The sequence below is a fragment of the Megalops cyprinoides genome, chromosome 8 (genome assembly GCF_013368585.1).
Source record: "Megalops cyprinoides isolate fMegCyp1 chromosome 8, fMegCyp1.pri, whole genome shotgun sequence".
Lineage (NCBI taxonomy): Eukaryota > Metazoa > Chordata > Actinopteri > Elopiformes > Megalopidae > Megalops > Megalops cyprinoides.
In genome coordinates, this window is record NC_050590.1 from 3,472,649 (window position 1) to 3,488,528 (window position 15,880).

The following is a 15,880-nucleotide window of genomic DNA, read 5'->3' on the forward strand; positions in this document are numbered from 1 at the left end:
GAAACGCAACACCCCCCCCCCCCCCCCACACCCCCACCACCACCACCACCACCACCACAATGGTCTCCTCTGCCATCTAGTGGAGATCAAGTGTATTGCTGACAACAGTGACAGGTTCCTGATGGTAATGTCATATTTTTCAATTACCTTTCCTGATGAAAATTTTATAAAAGACATGGTAGTCCTCAGAAAGGTTTCTTTTAAAGGTAATGGAACATGACCACCCCTCGTAAGCCTCTGTAAATTAAGGCTGCCCTTGAGTGGTTTAAAGAGCTAAACCTTTTTGCAGAAATGTTGGACTGAAGGCATTGTCTAGTTCTTCAGTCTCTGAGGCACAGGAGTTTTTTTACACAAGCTGGGAACTTTTTAGACGACACAGAAATACGTCATGTATTAAAAGAAAAAATACCATATATGACCATTGGAAAACGGTCAAATAACGTCGCAGACAGTCTATCATTTAAGAGTTCGAGCTCATCCGACACAGACGCGCAGCTACAATGATTCGAAACTACTCTCGGATTCGTATTTTGTAGTTGCAATGCCCCATTCAAGCGCTAGAAGCGCCACAGTCCTCTGACTGGCTCCCGGAGCCGACGCTCGTGCAACCTGCGTGCATCGAGCAAAAGTTACAGAATAGCCAGCGAGCTCACTCTTGAGATAAGCAGTGTGTAACCTACCTCTGAGAAGCGAGTAACCCAGTGGTAGTGCAGATTAGGTAAAATCATAGACAAAATCAGAATGCCCAGTGTCTTCTTAAATTGGTTTAAAAATTAAAAAAAAAAAAAAAAAAAAAAAAACAATCTACCACAGGAGCTGTTCATCACGCGGTTTTGTGTCTTCATAAAAGGAAAACAACCAGCATCGTGGTATGTTTTGCAGATGGAAGCTATTTCCTAACGTTTTTAAGTTATACCTAGATTTTTCCCGTAACATGTGTAGCTGTCTTTAACTAATTATCTGAACATTTCACTTCGAGGTATTTGGTGTGAAATATGTAGAGAAACTGCTGGTGTGCTAACTTAAAAGGTAAACGATTTCAGCAACAATTTCAATTGTAAAATCACTTGATAGCTACCAAGCTAGGTGTGCAAGTGTAACATTGGAATGGGTGAAAAGCGTAGCTTGCAGATATGGCATTGCCCTCACGCTAGTGGACTAGGACCAAATTAAGATAAATTAAGATTTATAAAATTACAATTAAGTAAATACGGATAATTGAAAACAGAAGGTCAGCATTGGAATATTAGGAAAGAATACAGTTTTACTGAAAATGTTGTAGGATAGCTCTCTGACTACCATTTTGGTGGACGAGTGCGAAGTTCATCATATGAAACTCGGGCTTCAGGGTATAAACTGAAAAGATTACGAAAATCAAACAGGCAGTTAAAGGCCGCCGCGCTAATATTTTCTCTCGTGTTTACGGTCAGTTATTTGCAAAGAGGAAGAGTTCCGTTTTCTTTACATTCACTTCACCAAGTATCTTAATCGTTGCACCCCAGCCCCCCTGTGATACCCTTAACTGAGACCTGCCGTGCGTACAGCGCTGCAACAACCGCGTATACATCCCAACGCAGTCATTTAGCAAGATTTGGTTTCTGGGTGAGTCGAATATCTGACGACGTTTATTGAAAACTAACTTGCAAAAAGAAGAAAAACACTGGTCTGGGTGACCTGGTATCCATACGGTACTGCTTGGTCCGTCATTTTGAGTTTCAAGCCTTTCCAAATTCTCAGAACTGGACGCTGATTCCGCGTTTGTTTACACGCTTGAGTGACAGTTAACGTATTCAGCAAAAAATATCACTGGGGGGGAAATCTCACAAAACACAGTCTATAGGCATCTTTCACTTTCCTAGTTTCTCATCCATTTCTGACCATACTACTGCACTGGCAGTGCCAATCAGCACACTGTGTTCCTACAGTTGCCTTGAAGTTTTCCAGATGCATCTTAACCAAATGCCACTTCAGGGCTACACGCGATTAAAACTAAATGGCATGTTTTGCGAGCCTGTGAAGGTTATTTAAAAGTTCAGCTCTTAATTCATGCAGTCAGCAGCAGGTAAGGTGTACCTGTAGCCCACTCCAGCGTAGAAACCCCACAGGAAACCTGTGTTTGGGGGAAACGGCCTTTCGATTGAAAGTGTGCGCGTGTTTAAGGTAATGTAGCTTTTCTGCACGTGCAGCAATCGTTCAACCACAATCTAATTTAGGGCAGACTGGCAGTGATAAGGCCCGTGGGCTAATTGACCAAAAAATAGTTTTTTTTTTTTTTTTAAATCCATTAAAACGTTATAAGGAAACAGTAGGCAGTTCTTTGTGGTCTTTCTGCATAATCCAGTCATACATCATTTGATTATCAGATGTTCTCTGAGACTTGTACTTGGGCGAGATTGATCACATTTGTCAATTAGTGTCCTGTGTGCGGAGATGGACTATAAAATAGCCCCTGTTTGGCATCCTCTCCCAGTCTGAAAAACAGCACAAATTATTATATATGTGTGTCACACTGCAGTTTGATTCCCCACTGAGATCTGAAACAGCTGCATGTGGAGCTACAAGGAAAGCATCTATTCTTGTCAGATTTGAGTTACTTTTAATTTCTCAGCTAACACTGCTACATCTGCATTCACTGATACGTGACTGGCTGTCAGTTGTTTGCATAGCTATGGAGATGAGCACCATGTTGCTGGGAAATATCTTCATTCAAACCACGGGCTAATAGCTGAAAATGCAGCTAGGGGCCGTGCTTCCTAATGAAAGGAGTCCTTTTTCATTTTCATATTCATTCGAAATGGAGTCAGTTTTATGGTCAGTAGTGTCAAGTGGCATCACCAGAGAGAGAACTGTTATTGAACAATATGTTCAGCAAGTCTTTTAAGAGTTTAAATGTGGAGTTTGGGTTGAAATTTTGACTCTTAACAGTTGATTAAGGCTGTTAATATCAAAGAAGAGAAGCAGAGAAACGGGAATCTGTTGAAATGGTATCATCTGTTTGTGTCATCTTAATTAGCCTGTCCAATTTCCTAACACCAATCATCTTTTTAAGAAATACAAGCCATAGAAATGATTTAATGGTATAGACTGTTGGTATAGACTGTTGGGGCCTGTGGTTTCTGCCTGCTGGAGATCGTGGCCTGATTGTTTCAGAAGGTGTATCCCCGAAGTGAGCCATAGTTAACAGTGTGAAACAGGAGTGGACGTAAAGCCATCTCCCAGGTGTGGAGACACCTTTTGATTGGCAAGTGATTACAGTCTCACCTGAAACACCAGGTGAGGTGAGGTTCTAATACTGAACCAAACAATGAAGAGCTGGAGTAGAGCAAAAAATGGCCTGTCAGCATGTCACGCAGACCTGCAGGATTGTGGATGTCGGTCCCTGCTTTAGTGCATGTTTACACTGACCCAGAAATAGATATACCCCAGCACGGTAGCAGTTTTCTGTCACAAAATTACATTAACTCCAGGTATGCCTTGGCCTGGGCCAGGAATGGCTGATGTTTCCCCATCTGGATGCCCCAACTCTTCTCAGTACTGGTCCACACTGGTGGAATGAGCTTCCTGCTGAGATGCATACAACGGACTGGTGCCTTCAAGAGAAAGCAAAAAACTAATTTCTTCAAGCTTTATCTCTATCTCTTTATTTTCCTCTCTGTCTATCCTTTCTATGCCTATTTCCTATTTTAAAAAAAGACTCTTCACACTACAGTACTTTTCAGTAACCACACAGCATTGTGATGCACTTATTTGGAAGTCGCTCAAGGTAAGAGCGTCTGCTAAATGACGTAATGTAATGTCATGGGTGCAAAGAGGAAGAGGGCAAGCTTGCTATGTCTTTGAATGAGCCATTTTCGTTTGCACACTGTGGTACACTCCTTCCACAAACAAAAAGTGCAGCAAAGAAAAGTGTTTACTTTTTTATTATCTCGGTTTAATGCAAGAAATATTACAAAACATCAGGTACAGTTTAGAAAATTTCTTTGATAGTTGTTTCTTTTTTTACTTTTAATTACTGGGTACTGTAATTAATCGTACTCTTCTGACCCTACTGTACAGAGCTCCTTCATACCTGCATGTTTTTGCATTGGTAGATACGGCAATTAAAGCAGCTTTTTTGTTAAGGCTGGGTATTGGCACAGATGGCCCGATTCGATTCGATTACAATTCACAAGCTAACGATTCGATTCAGTCCGATTTGATTCAATATCGATTCGATAGGAATGAGATCTGAAACACTATGTAGCAGCTTTCCATATTTGGAGAGATGTTTAAAAAGCTCTAAAGGTAACACAGATTTACATTTATGCAGAGTCACTGGAAACAAATTGTGAAAACCACTAAAGAAAAGGCCAAAGGCTTGTATACCAAAATCTTTTTATTTGAGGAACACATGGGTGTAGTTCCTTAAAAACAAAACCAACCTGTCTCTTTCAAAGCACAAAAAATACTTCTGACTGAAAAGAATAGCTGAAAATAAAAATGGGCAAGTCTAAAAGCCATGTTTCACAAGGACTTTAACTTAAGGATATGTGCCAAAACGTAAATTAGAGTTTGTAATTTTTTTTTGCAAGAAGAGAAGTTGGTCCACGTGCTCTGGCAGAAGGCAACTTCTCTGAGCAGTTACAATGTCCCCAGCTGTGGAGAAGACCCTTTCAGCTGGGACACTTGTCCCTGGAGCACAAAGTTAGTGTTTTGCCTGCCGGGACAAAAGGGGGTACTCTCCCTCATGCATGCTCCACCAATTAAGTGGATTTCCTGAGAGAGGTACAGACACTACTTCCCTGTATTTGCTGACTTCTTCATGTGCACTATTGCCCAGCCTTGTAGCCAGTGGTGCATAGGCTGCCTCAAACAGATCCAACAATGCACAAGATCCCTTTGACCACTTTGGCGGGGATGGGTCATCACCAGGGAAATTTTGTTCCTGTACAGGTGCACTGCCCCCATTGCCAGGGCAATCAGACCCTTGCTGTTGACGGTTAGACAGAAGGGAAAATATGAATTACTCACAATGGAATTCAATAGTGTTATCTATTTCTACTGTAGTGAGTATGGGTAGCTACACTATATGCATTTTTGTCCTCCATTATGTTTTAATTAACTGTATGTGCTGCACTTTCTGTAGTTGATACTGTATGAATATCTGTTTCAAATTATTATTTTATCAAATTATTATTTTTTTTTTATGTGTTTTTGACACTCAGTTTTAAAATGATATATAACTTACATCCTGTGTCCTAACTTGCTCCAGAGAGGCAGTCTCAGTGATCAACCTGGAAAATGTGTACCAACAGAGGCAAAAGGAAGGGTCCAGGGCAGACGCAACATACAGCTTTTCCTTCAAGTTTGCGTGTCTTCAAAGATTTGACAAGCACGTTGGAATCATTTTACAGCATCATCAACACACCACATACACACACACATACACATTGTAATCATAATGTATCCTAATCTGCTGTCACTCAGAAGATAATTTTAATAGATGATAGTTGTTTTTGTAAGCATACCTGAACCTTTGAGATCCTTAATAGTGGTGGAATCACCGTTGCAGTGGTGCATCTCCTCGAGCAGCTGTGAGTGCAAAGGGGCAATTACAGATAAAGCAGGGGAGCTCTCCTTGGACATCGCCAGTGTAGCTGATTTCGCTGGACGTTTAGCTTTAGCGGTGTCCTCTGCTGCTGTTATGTCTGCCTCTGTGAGAGCGCAGAGATCCTTTTGGCTCCGGCGGGCCTCGGGTGAAAGCTGCGGTGCCGAGATAGCTGGTTGTTGCTCTCCAGCGGGCTGTTCCACCTGGTCACTACGTCCATTTTCAGTTTGTGGCAGGGTAGTTTCAGCAACGCTCGTTTCTCTTTCAAAACATAACTGGCCTTGGTGCTACTCTGAAAGAACGTGACAATACGCCTGACCCGACCGAGCGAGCGCGAGATGGCTGGAAGCTTCAGGTTCAGGAGGGTATGAGCGAAACACCCGACATGGAGCAGCTCCATCATCTCCACTGCACGGACCGTGTTCGCAGCCTTATTGGTCACAATGACCGGATCCTTATCAGTGAGGTTCCATTCATCCAAGGCCTCTGACAGCAACTGGGATATGTTTGCCCCTGTGTGGCTGGCATGTGTGGCTGGCATGTGTGGCCCTGGTCTGCAGCATGTTAGACACGGGAACCCAGTCATCACCTGTGTAGAGACAGGTAATTGTGATATAGGAGTCTTGGCTCCTTGAAGTCACCAATCCCATGTGAGAGCCGCCCTATCAGCTGATTGTAGGGACAGAGAAACGCTTTTCTTTAGCTTCCCGTACAGCCGCGGGATTATGACTTCACTCATCTGTTTGCGGCCTGGGATGGCATAGCGTGGCTCCAGCACGTTGAGCGTGTTACAGAATCCCTCGTTTTCCACAACGCTATAGGACCGTATGTCTTTGCAAATGAAAATCGCAGTTGATTCGGTGATATTATGTGCACGACGTGAGTTGTGAGTAATTTTGTTTGAAAACGCCGTCTCGATTATCCGCTGCCCGTCTGGTTGTGGGTTTAGCACCAGCACATCCGGGTGATGTCTTGTTAAATGGTTACGTAGGTTTGTTGTGTTACCGCTGTATCTCACCTCAGAGTTGCAAATCTTACATATTGCTTTGCTTTTATTTGCAATGCCAGTGTCAAGCTTACGGAATCCAAAGTGGTTCCACACATCAGCTTTCATGTGGGAAGGTGATAATAGGGAGCTTGCATTAGCTGTGGTGAACACTGAGAGGTCGCATCACAGTAAAAAAAAATTATGTAACAGGTTTTCCTCTATGCGTTTGCAGGTCGTTAAACATTAAAAGTTAAACGAGAGAGCGACATCTAATGAAGGGGACTAGTAATTGCCTTTAAAACGACAGTGAGGATATGTCAGAGCCCGTCTATTTAATTCTCTGGCTATGTTTAACCACTGCAGAAATGAACCTAGAAAACCGGAAAAAAATGCATATTAGCCTAAAAGATCGATCCATAAATTTTACTGATCGATATCGAATCGGACAAATTTTTAAAAATTATTAATCGAAAAAATAATAATTTTTGCACACCCCTATGGGTCATTCCACATCAAATCGCCCAGAGAACAACACCAAAATTTTGTCAGATCATCTTCAGATATATGAGAATACATGATAAAAATATGAAAATAACAGTTAACTGCCCACATGGTCAAATGAGGACATGAAAATAGGCAATTTTGAGGAAATTTGAAAATCGAGCACATTTCAAAAAATTATTCTGACACTCCTATAACTGTAATAAACATGGTTACTGCATACAGAAGGCCTAATATGTCATAGATGACAGGAAAAAAAACTGAGTGCTTTATCTAGCATACTGTTTGAGTGAGAAGCTCTCAAAGGGGGTGTCGTTTTGTTACGTTTTGATTTTTTTCAGCCATTTTCAGAGCCTTGTAGAAGGAAAAGTACGTAGGATACACCTGATCTGATTACATTTTTGAATTCTACAGAAAAAGTCAGCCCTAGTCACGAAGTTTCAAAGCTGTACATTCCATATCAAAGGAGCTATGAATGTCAGAAGTTGGACCGAAAGGCTCGTTTGGCAAAATGCATAAAATTAATTAAAATTTCAAAGGGCTGTAGTTTCAAAACTATTAGAGATACAGACCTAACATTTGGGATTTTTCCATAAGTTTGGTATAGGAGCACCTGTGAATTTTTTTCAGGGGAATCTAAGAGGTTGACCTGGGAATTTTTTTTGATATGGAATGACTCACGCGTGTGAGTCCTTTACAGCAGTGCTGTGCATTCTCACATTGTCAAGGAAACCTCAGTTATTGATGTAGCTAATTACTTGAAAACCCCAAACATCCATAACCAGACACAGACCAGCTATACCCGACCATGGTGGGGTCACATAGCATCTTAAATTGATCATTAAAACACGAAAAAGAGCATAAGACCATAGTGGTGGGAACAGTCCATTTTAGCTTGTCATAGTATGAATCACTATGTCCAGTCTGGTCTGGAAGGATCCGAGGTCTCTATCTTGGGTACCCGTCTCATGCATTAGCAAGTCTGCGTGAAGAACACTCTTTGCTAGCCTCATTGCAAAAAACTACTCTTGACTTATTTCCAACTGTGTTTTCTAGTACCGCTAATGGAAATTTTCTTAAAATGCTGTCAATCTTCTTAATCCCCGCTGAGAAGTAAACAGATCAATCAGACCCCACATCTGTGGGATGCAGTGCAGGGAGCAGTGGACCAGCCACCGCTCTGCTGTTGCCCTGAGAGGAGTTTGAGAGTTGTGAAGAGTTGGAACTTCTCCAAACGGGGTAAAGTCCTCATGTCGAATAGTTTCCAGTTCACTCCTTAATATTACATTACAGGCATTTAGGAGACGCTCTTATCCAGAGCAACTTACATCAATCCAGCTGGATATTTGCTGAGGCAATTGTGGGTTAAGTACCTTGCCCAAGGGTACTTGGTTATGAGTCCTGCTCCTTAACCACTATGCTACACTGCCGCCCCACGTATGCCACCTCATTTGACAACACTGACCAGGTTTACTAGGCTGGATACCTGTGCCTTTGCCCGCCTTATAATTCTGTGTTCATTCAGCATTGAATATTCAAGAAATTAGACGGACATTCCACTGAGATAAGCACACACGTGCAGGATTTGAGACTGGCATTTAATGGGCGTATAGTAAGTGTGACTGTTGATGGGCTCGTGTTCTGTTGTTGAGATAACTGGGACATTACATGTTTTAGTAATTGCAGAATAAGTCCGTAAACATGGATTTTTGTTATCTGCAGCACGTGATCTTTGTACCTTGTACTTTGCACCGAAATGGACATGCACAAACAGGTGGTAATAAAGAATTAGAGAAGCCGCTGGAGGATGAAGAGGAAGGAGTGAATCTGAATCAAGCTGCAGGTCATAGGCTACCTGCTCATGCCAGACTGCATTGTTCTTATTTGCTAGTATCTTAACACTACTAGTGTTGCCAGTTTACTCTTGCCTGAGTTTAGAAGCGTTCTCCCAGTCTCGTTACTTGAGGGAAATAACGTTGGAGGTGGTGGGAAAACAAGTTGAGATTGATAATCATTTGATTTCGCTCATTCATACGCCACGTTATTGTTGCTCAGCGCTGTGCACATGGACTTCAGCAGAGCATGGTAATCAAGGGTGCCCCCTAGAGTTCACTCTGAGGTGGCAGAGTAAGTGCTGGTAGATGAGCTTGTCTCACTTTCCGATGTGGGTTGCTGTGCTAAGTGGGTGCTGCATGGGCAGAATGATGACAAAGTGCAGTCCGGGCCTTCCAAATTCACTCGACATCCTCAGTACACAGCACTTAGCGCCACTTACAGAAAGGCTCATGTTATTATTATTGTTCACAGTACACTTCTGTCCAGGCTGTCTACATTCACATTACATTATTGTCATTTAGAAGATGCTCATTTTCAGAGCGACTTATGTGGGTTACAATTTTTATCTGTTTATATGGCTGGATATTTAGTGAGGCAGTGTTAGGTTAATTACCTTTCCCAAGAGCAGCAGTAGTCAGCAGGGATACACACCAGCAACCTTTCAGTTATAAGGCCTATTTCTCACCACTGTGGTAAGTAAGTGTGTTTTAAAGTGGATCTACGTGTGTTTTTAAGTTCTATGAAAGTTCCTGGCTGGCAGGCAGTGATTTCCACATCACCATCTGGATAGATGAGTATTGATCAGACACAGGGAGCTGGTGAAGGATGCAGAGATTTTGGAAAGGCAGTTCATTCCTCTGCTGAGGAGAAAAAGGATTTCTCTGTACATGAGGCAGGAGAGAAGGGGACAGTCAGTGGGTGGGAGGTGAATCGTCAGAGAGGATGATCGAATCAGCGTGCCACTCATCTGCAGGGAAACTGGGGTGTGTTTGGGAGGAAGAGATTGTTTCGGCTGCATGGGGTACTGAAGTCGAAAGGAAGTTGTGTAGAACCTCTCCCTGTGAACCATTGCTAGGCAACAGAGACAAGACTTCCAAAAGTCACACTGCATTATAGTCAACGCCGCTTTTTTCACTGCCCCCTGCTGTTGTCCTGCAGCAATCGCGCCTACCGAAAGCGAAATTTTCATGGGCAAACTTGGGCTTTGGGAGCCCAAGAGGCCTCTGTGTTTGGTACTCTGGCTTCAGATGGCCAGTGCGCTCTGCTCTCTCTTTCTTTCCTTCCTCCCTCGCTCTTCAACTCTGTGGTTATCACTGCCTGCCGGCACATGCGGGATGTCCCTGGGACAGAGAGATGGAGAGGGAACGTCAGCTTTTCCAATTACAGAGGCAGCCAGATCCCATCGCTGATACGCGATATCAGATCGCTGACCGTGACATCATGTGTCTCGGTGGGTAGAGCTAGAACCGACAGCGCTTTACTGTGGAGTTACTCCTAATGCAGTCCATGGGCAGAGAGAGGCTGGATGGCTGTGTTCTGGTTTGGAAAAGCAGAGACTGAAGAATAAGGAGAATTTTTGTAATTAATGTGAATGCCATGCCCCTTCACCTGTTGACTGGATTAAAGGAAATATGGGGGAGTCTGTATAAAAAAATGTCCTGGTGAAATGGATTTTGGGGCTGAAATTGTTTTCCACTGGATTTTGTTTTTTCTTTTCCTTTTAAAAAGTCTATTGAAATTGTTTTTTGAGGGGATTTTGGATTTGTTTTGTCGCAGGCAGTGAGTCGTTGGCGATATCTAAAAATATCACCCTCCCGGGACGGCAAAGAAAAAAGCTACATCCTCTTGCGCCGACAGAACTGCATGGCTGTGTGTGTTTTTTTTAATTCACAAGTCATTTCCTCTGTGACAGGCCGCATCTTGGGCTCCACTTGAAGCTGGAGTTCAGAGTTTAGTTTTGCATGAAATAACTTGTGACTTGTCAACCACACAGCCTGACTTTGATTATGTTGTAGCATCCAGCCCATGTTGTTTCCACCACACCTACAGCCTTAGTTGCATACAAGTCTAGCCTTGTTTTTAAAACTGTAGTTTTAAAGTAATCTTCTGGTTTCTGCCAAGATGATTTTTGAAGAGGTATTGCTATGCTAACTGGCATGCAATGACTGAGCACACTGGATGTATGTGGTAACATAGACTAACTGTTTTGCATTTGTTTTAGAAGACAACAGAAAAGTTTCACCCATCAAATGACAATCTACAATCAAAATTCAGTAGAGGAATCCCCCTGCTGACATCAGTCACTCCTAACTCTGCACTAGTTCCTTTCTGTGGGGGAGGCGTGGGACATTAGAATTGTGTTGCAAGGAGTCTGCAGTGAAGGGTATTTTCCGATCGAAACACTTGGTTGTAAATACATCAGTGAAACAATCAAGTTTCCAAATGAGCCATTATGAGACAGTGAAGGTCTGTAAATTGTGAACCTGTACATCAGAACACCACAGAGCAGGCATCACAGTACAAATTATCATTTATACCTTTTATTAAAATATTATTTTAGAGTGATTATTCATCATCTGTTGAGAATACAGATTGGTAATGAAGTATTTCTTTGACTGTGAACATTAAATATAAACTTGACGTAGCATGGACACCGAGAAACTCTTGCGTACTCATTCTGCTCTTACTCTGGAGAGGGATAGCGGTCCTTTGTTTGATAAGCAGGGGCCTTGCAACCGTGTTCTTGCAAAGACAGGTTCAGGGAACAAGAGGATACTTTTTAAAATGGTTTGATGTATTGTGATGTGTTTTAGTTACACACTAAACTCGCAAACTACACTTTTTCTGTGTCCCTGCAATGGACAGCCTCTTGGACCAGATCCTATGAGAACTCGTTAAAGTGTCCTTTTTCCAAAACAAGTTTCCATAAGATAGCCATTGTGTAATCACTGCCTTCCATTCTCTTATTCTCAAAATGTATTTCCACTGAAACATGTCTCGCTTTCAGAACATTCAATGGGTTCTCTTTTCAGTTCCTCCCCCTCTTTTGCTGTCTCTCCCTCCCCCCCCCCCCCCCACCCCCCTCCCCTCTCGCTCTTCTTCTTTCTCTCATGTCTTTTTCTCTGGCTGCTTTTCACTCCTGGTTTTCTTTCATTGTTTTTTTTCTCTTTTTCCCTCTCTCACTTTCTCTCCCTCTCTCTCTCTCTCTCTCTCTCCCTCTCCCTCTCTTTCTGTCTCTCTCTCTCTCGCTCTCTTTCTCTCTCCCTCTCTCACTTTCAGACTCCATTTCTTCTCATTTCTTCTCTCCTCTATTCAGGTTTCCTTTTATTCTCTTTCCTGAATAGTTGTGGTACTTTAAGGGACGGGGAAAGAGGAGGGGTCTCGTTTCAGGCCCAGCTGTGGCTGAAAGCTGCTCCCGACTGAATACGGTGACACCCCGATTCCCAGCGAGGCGCGGTGTGCCCATCGCCACCATGCCCTGACCGAGGCGACCGTAGGCTGGGCGCGCGGGGGGTAGCTGTTGTAGCAAAGGATCATGGGATTGGAGAGCCACCGCTGCCTGGGCAGGGGGCATGACTGCATGGTGTCAGGTCCTGGGTCATGTCCTGAGGCAGGGGTGGTGTTGAGTGTGAATGCCGTTATCTCTCAACGGCACCGTGTAAACGCCACTCACCAAAATCTCTTTGTTCCTGTTGCACAGGCTGACATGCAGCGGTCGCTGGGCGCTTCATCGTGTGGAGACACGTTACCGGCTCCTGCATCTCGTAGTGCGATCGTACAGCCGCTATCATTTTTCCGTTCCGCTCCGAGGATGGTGCAGCGTTAGATTAGACTTAATACCAGGGCAAGGGTTCATTACAGCACTGCTGTGCTAAATTAACATCCTGAATGGCAAAGCAGTCTGGATCAGAGGGAGAAAGGGGAGACGAGTGAGCAACAGATGAAACTTTCCATCCAAATGTAACAACCCGAAAAAACAACAATATGACGGAATGGCAGTCTTGAAGGGGAGACAGAGGTGAGAGAGGGAGAAAGGGAGAGAGAGAGGGAGATGAAAGTGGGGGTTAGATAAAAGCAGGAGAGAGGAGGGTGTAGGATGAAGGAGGAGGAAAGAAGGCAGAGATGAAAGCGAAATGAGAAAGATAAGAACGGAGTGAGAGAGACAGAGAGAGAGAGGAGAGGGGAACGGAGGGAGAGATAGTGTACAGAGCTGAGAGGAGTAACCATGGAAACAGGAGGAAGGTACAAAAGAAGAGGGAGACAAAGGATTTTGATTTAAAAGAATGAGACGAAACTTAAGAGAGGAAAAAAAAAGTGGTTGGGGTTGAAATTCATAGATGGAGGAGAAATAGAGAAAGTGAGGACTATTTATAGGAATGCGTGATTATGGCCTTATTGTTTATGAGTCTTTGTAAATGAGTCTCATGCTAACTGCCACTTGAGGGCGCTATGGAGATCACTGGTGTTAATGAGCTTTGAGGGTTTATCTGTAGTTATGCTTTTAAAGGACTGGAAGATTGCAGAATTATAAATCATGACTACCACTTGTAGTTGTCTTGTGGCTCAGTGGCTTTACCACTGGTAGCAGCACAGTGAATGTGACAGTTATTCACAACTAATGAGTAGCTCCAGCAAGCTGATTTCACAGATAACACTGGTGAATATATGCGTGCAATCTCTTAATGCACTTTAAGGGTGATTGCTATACTGTTGACTGCACAAAATAGCCTGAATGTAGAAATGGTGATTCCTGTGGAGGTTGGCAGTGCTATGAGCTGCAAAACAGCAAGACTATGGATGTCAGGATACCAAAAAAAATCATATATTGAGCAATTTTATTTGATTGCTGATTTGGATTTGTATGGTTATGTATGGATAATTAGCCTGAATGTTAACTGGGCAAATGCAAGCTGTCTGCAGTTATGTTGTTTTAATTAACAGTTTTTGCAGTGATTCACAGACTGACATCCTAGGTCCCGTTGGATCATGAGAGCAACCCACAGTACATCAATCATCACTTCATTGCAGCTGTTCTCTCTAGCATCATTATTATTTTAGATTTTGACCACAGCTGGCAGAGGAGCTCAGGATTGTGATGTCACAGAAAGGGAGTCCCACAATGCTCTTGTTCCTGTGTGGTCATGTGACTCTATCAGAAGAGTGTGCATGTGTGCATGGCTGTCTCTGCCCCTTAGGAGGAAATGAGGACTGAAAGCAGGAGGCACTGAGACTCTGTTTATTAAGCAGGGAAAGTGGAGACTGAGAGCAGGAGGCACTGAGACTCTGTCCCTTAGGCAGGGGAAGTAGAGACTGAGAGCAGGAGGCACTGAGACTCTGTCCCTTAGGCAGGGGAAGTAGAGACTGAGAGCAGGAGGCACTGAGACTCTGTCCCTTAGGCAGGGGAAGTAGAGACTGAGAGCAGGAGGCACTGAGACTCTGTCCCTTAGGCAGGGGAAGTAGAGACTGAGAGCAGGAGGCACTGAGACTCTGTCCCTTAGGCAGGGGAAGTGGAGACTGACAGCAGGAGGCACTGAGACTCTGTCCCTTAGGCAGGGGAAGTGGAGACTGACAGCAGGAGGCACTGAGACTCTGTCCCTTAGGCAGGGGAAGTGGAGACTGACAGCAGGAGGCACTGAGACTCTGTCCCTTAGGGAGGGGAAGTAGAGACTGAGAGCAGGAGGCACTGAGACTCTGTCCCTTAGGCAGGGGAAGTAGAGACTGAGAGCAGGAGGCACTGAGACTCTGTCCCTTAGGCAGGGGAAGTGGAGACTGACAGCAGGAGGCACTGAGACTCTGTCCCTTAGGCAGGGGAAGTAGAGACTGAGAGCAGGAGGCACTGAGACTCTGTCCCTTAGGCAGGGGAAGTAGAGACTGAGAGCAGGAGGCACTGAGACTCTGTCCCTTAGGCAGGGGAAGTAGAGACTGAGAGCAGGAGGCACTGAGACTCTGTCCCTTAGGCAGGGGAAGTAGAGACTGAGAGCAGGAGGCACTGAGACTCTGTCCCTTAGGCAGGGGAAGTAGAGACTGAGAGCAGGAGGCACTGAGACTCTGTCCCTTAGGCAGGGGAAGTAGAGACTGAGAGCAGGAGGCACTGAGACTCTGTCCCTTAGGGAGCCCTTGGGGCTGCAGGTACTTCCACTGTAGTCTTATCTCAGAGTAGCATGATGCATTGCACGTTTTCAGAACCTGAAAGTTTCCAGACTTTCACTCATTCTCCGTGCCGTTTTGCTCTGTGCCAGACCCCGGAGGGCCCGGGGGTCAGGCTTGTTCCTGGTCTCTCCTGCATGAACCCTGGCTCACATGCTCACGCCCTGGCCGGGACCAGCCTGCTACTGAGACACGAGCCCGGGTCACCATCTCCCCTCGGAGTGCTGAGGAGACAAGCAGCGAGTAGCTACCATTTTAAAATTCTTTTTAAACTTGTCTGGAGATTGAACCTGCAGCCCTCGGTACCAGGAGAACTGCACATCTTCAGATGTGAAAGAAAAGGAGAATGCTCTCTGCAGTGCCTCTGCTGCATGTAACTTAGTGACTGATCGAGCTCTCCTTCCGCAGTGGCCATAACATGTAATGACCGATCAGATGAACTTGAACAAGATCCATGACTCTGCTCGCCTGTACCTATTTCCTATCCACTCTCTGTCAGAGTCCAGTGTATATTTGTGGGCCCATTGTAGGCACATCTATAGAGAATGAGTGGTAGACAGAGGCTTTCTATTCTGTGGTTTTTGAGTCTCTGGTGGATATCATTCTCTCTCTCCCTTCCCCCTCTCTGTTTTTCTCTCCACTCTCTCTCACTCCCTGCCCCCCCCCCTCCTTCCTTCTCTCTCTTGATCTCTCCTCCCCCTCTCATTCTCTCTCTCTCACTCACTCCCTTCCCCCTCTCTCTCTCCCTCTGTCTCTCTCTTTCTCTCTCTCTCTCTCTCTCCTCATCGCTCTCTGTCTCCCTCCCTCTCCCTCCTCGCTCT

At 44.4% G+C, this 15,880-nt stretch overlaps 1 protein-coding gene across 1 annotated transcript in view; it reads left to right on the forward strand.

Annotated features, from left to right (window-relative positions):
• Window positions 1-770: 770 nt before the first annotated feature.
• LOC118782236 (zinc finger protein 710-like) overlaps window positions 771-15,880 on the forward strand; it is a gene marked incomplete at its 5' end in the record, with an annotated part of 27,039 nt that continues 11,929 nt past the window's right edge. The window contains one exon of the mRNA XM_036535541.1: window positions 771-869. Coding sequence (XP_036391434.1) covers window positions 771-869 — 99 coding nt within the window. The remainder of the gene's footprint in view (window positions 870-15,880) is intronic.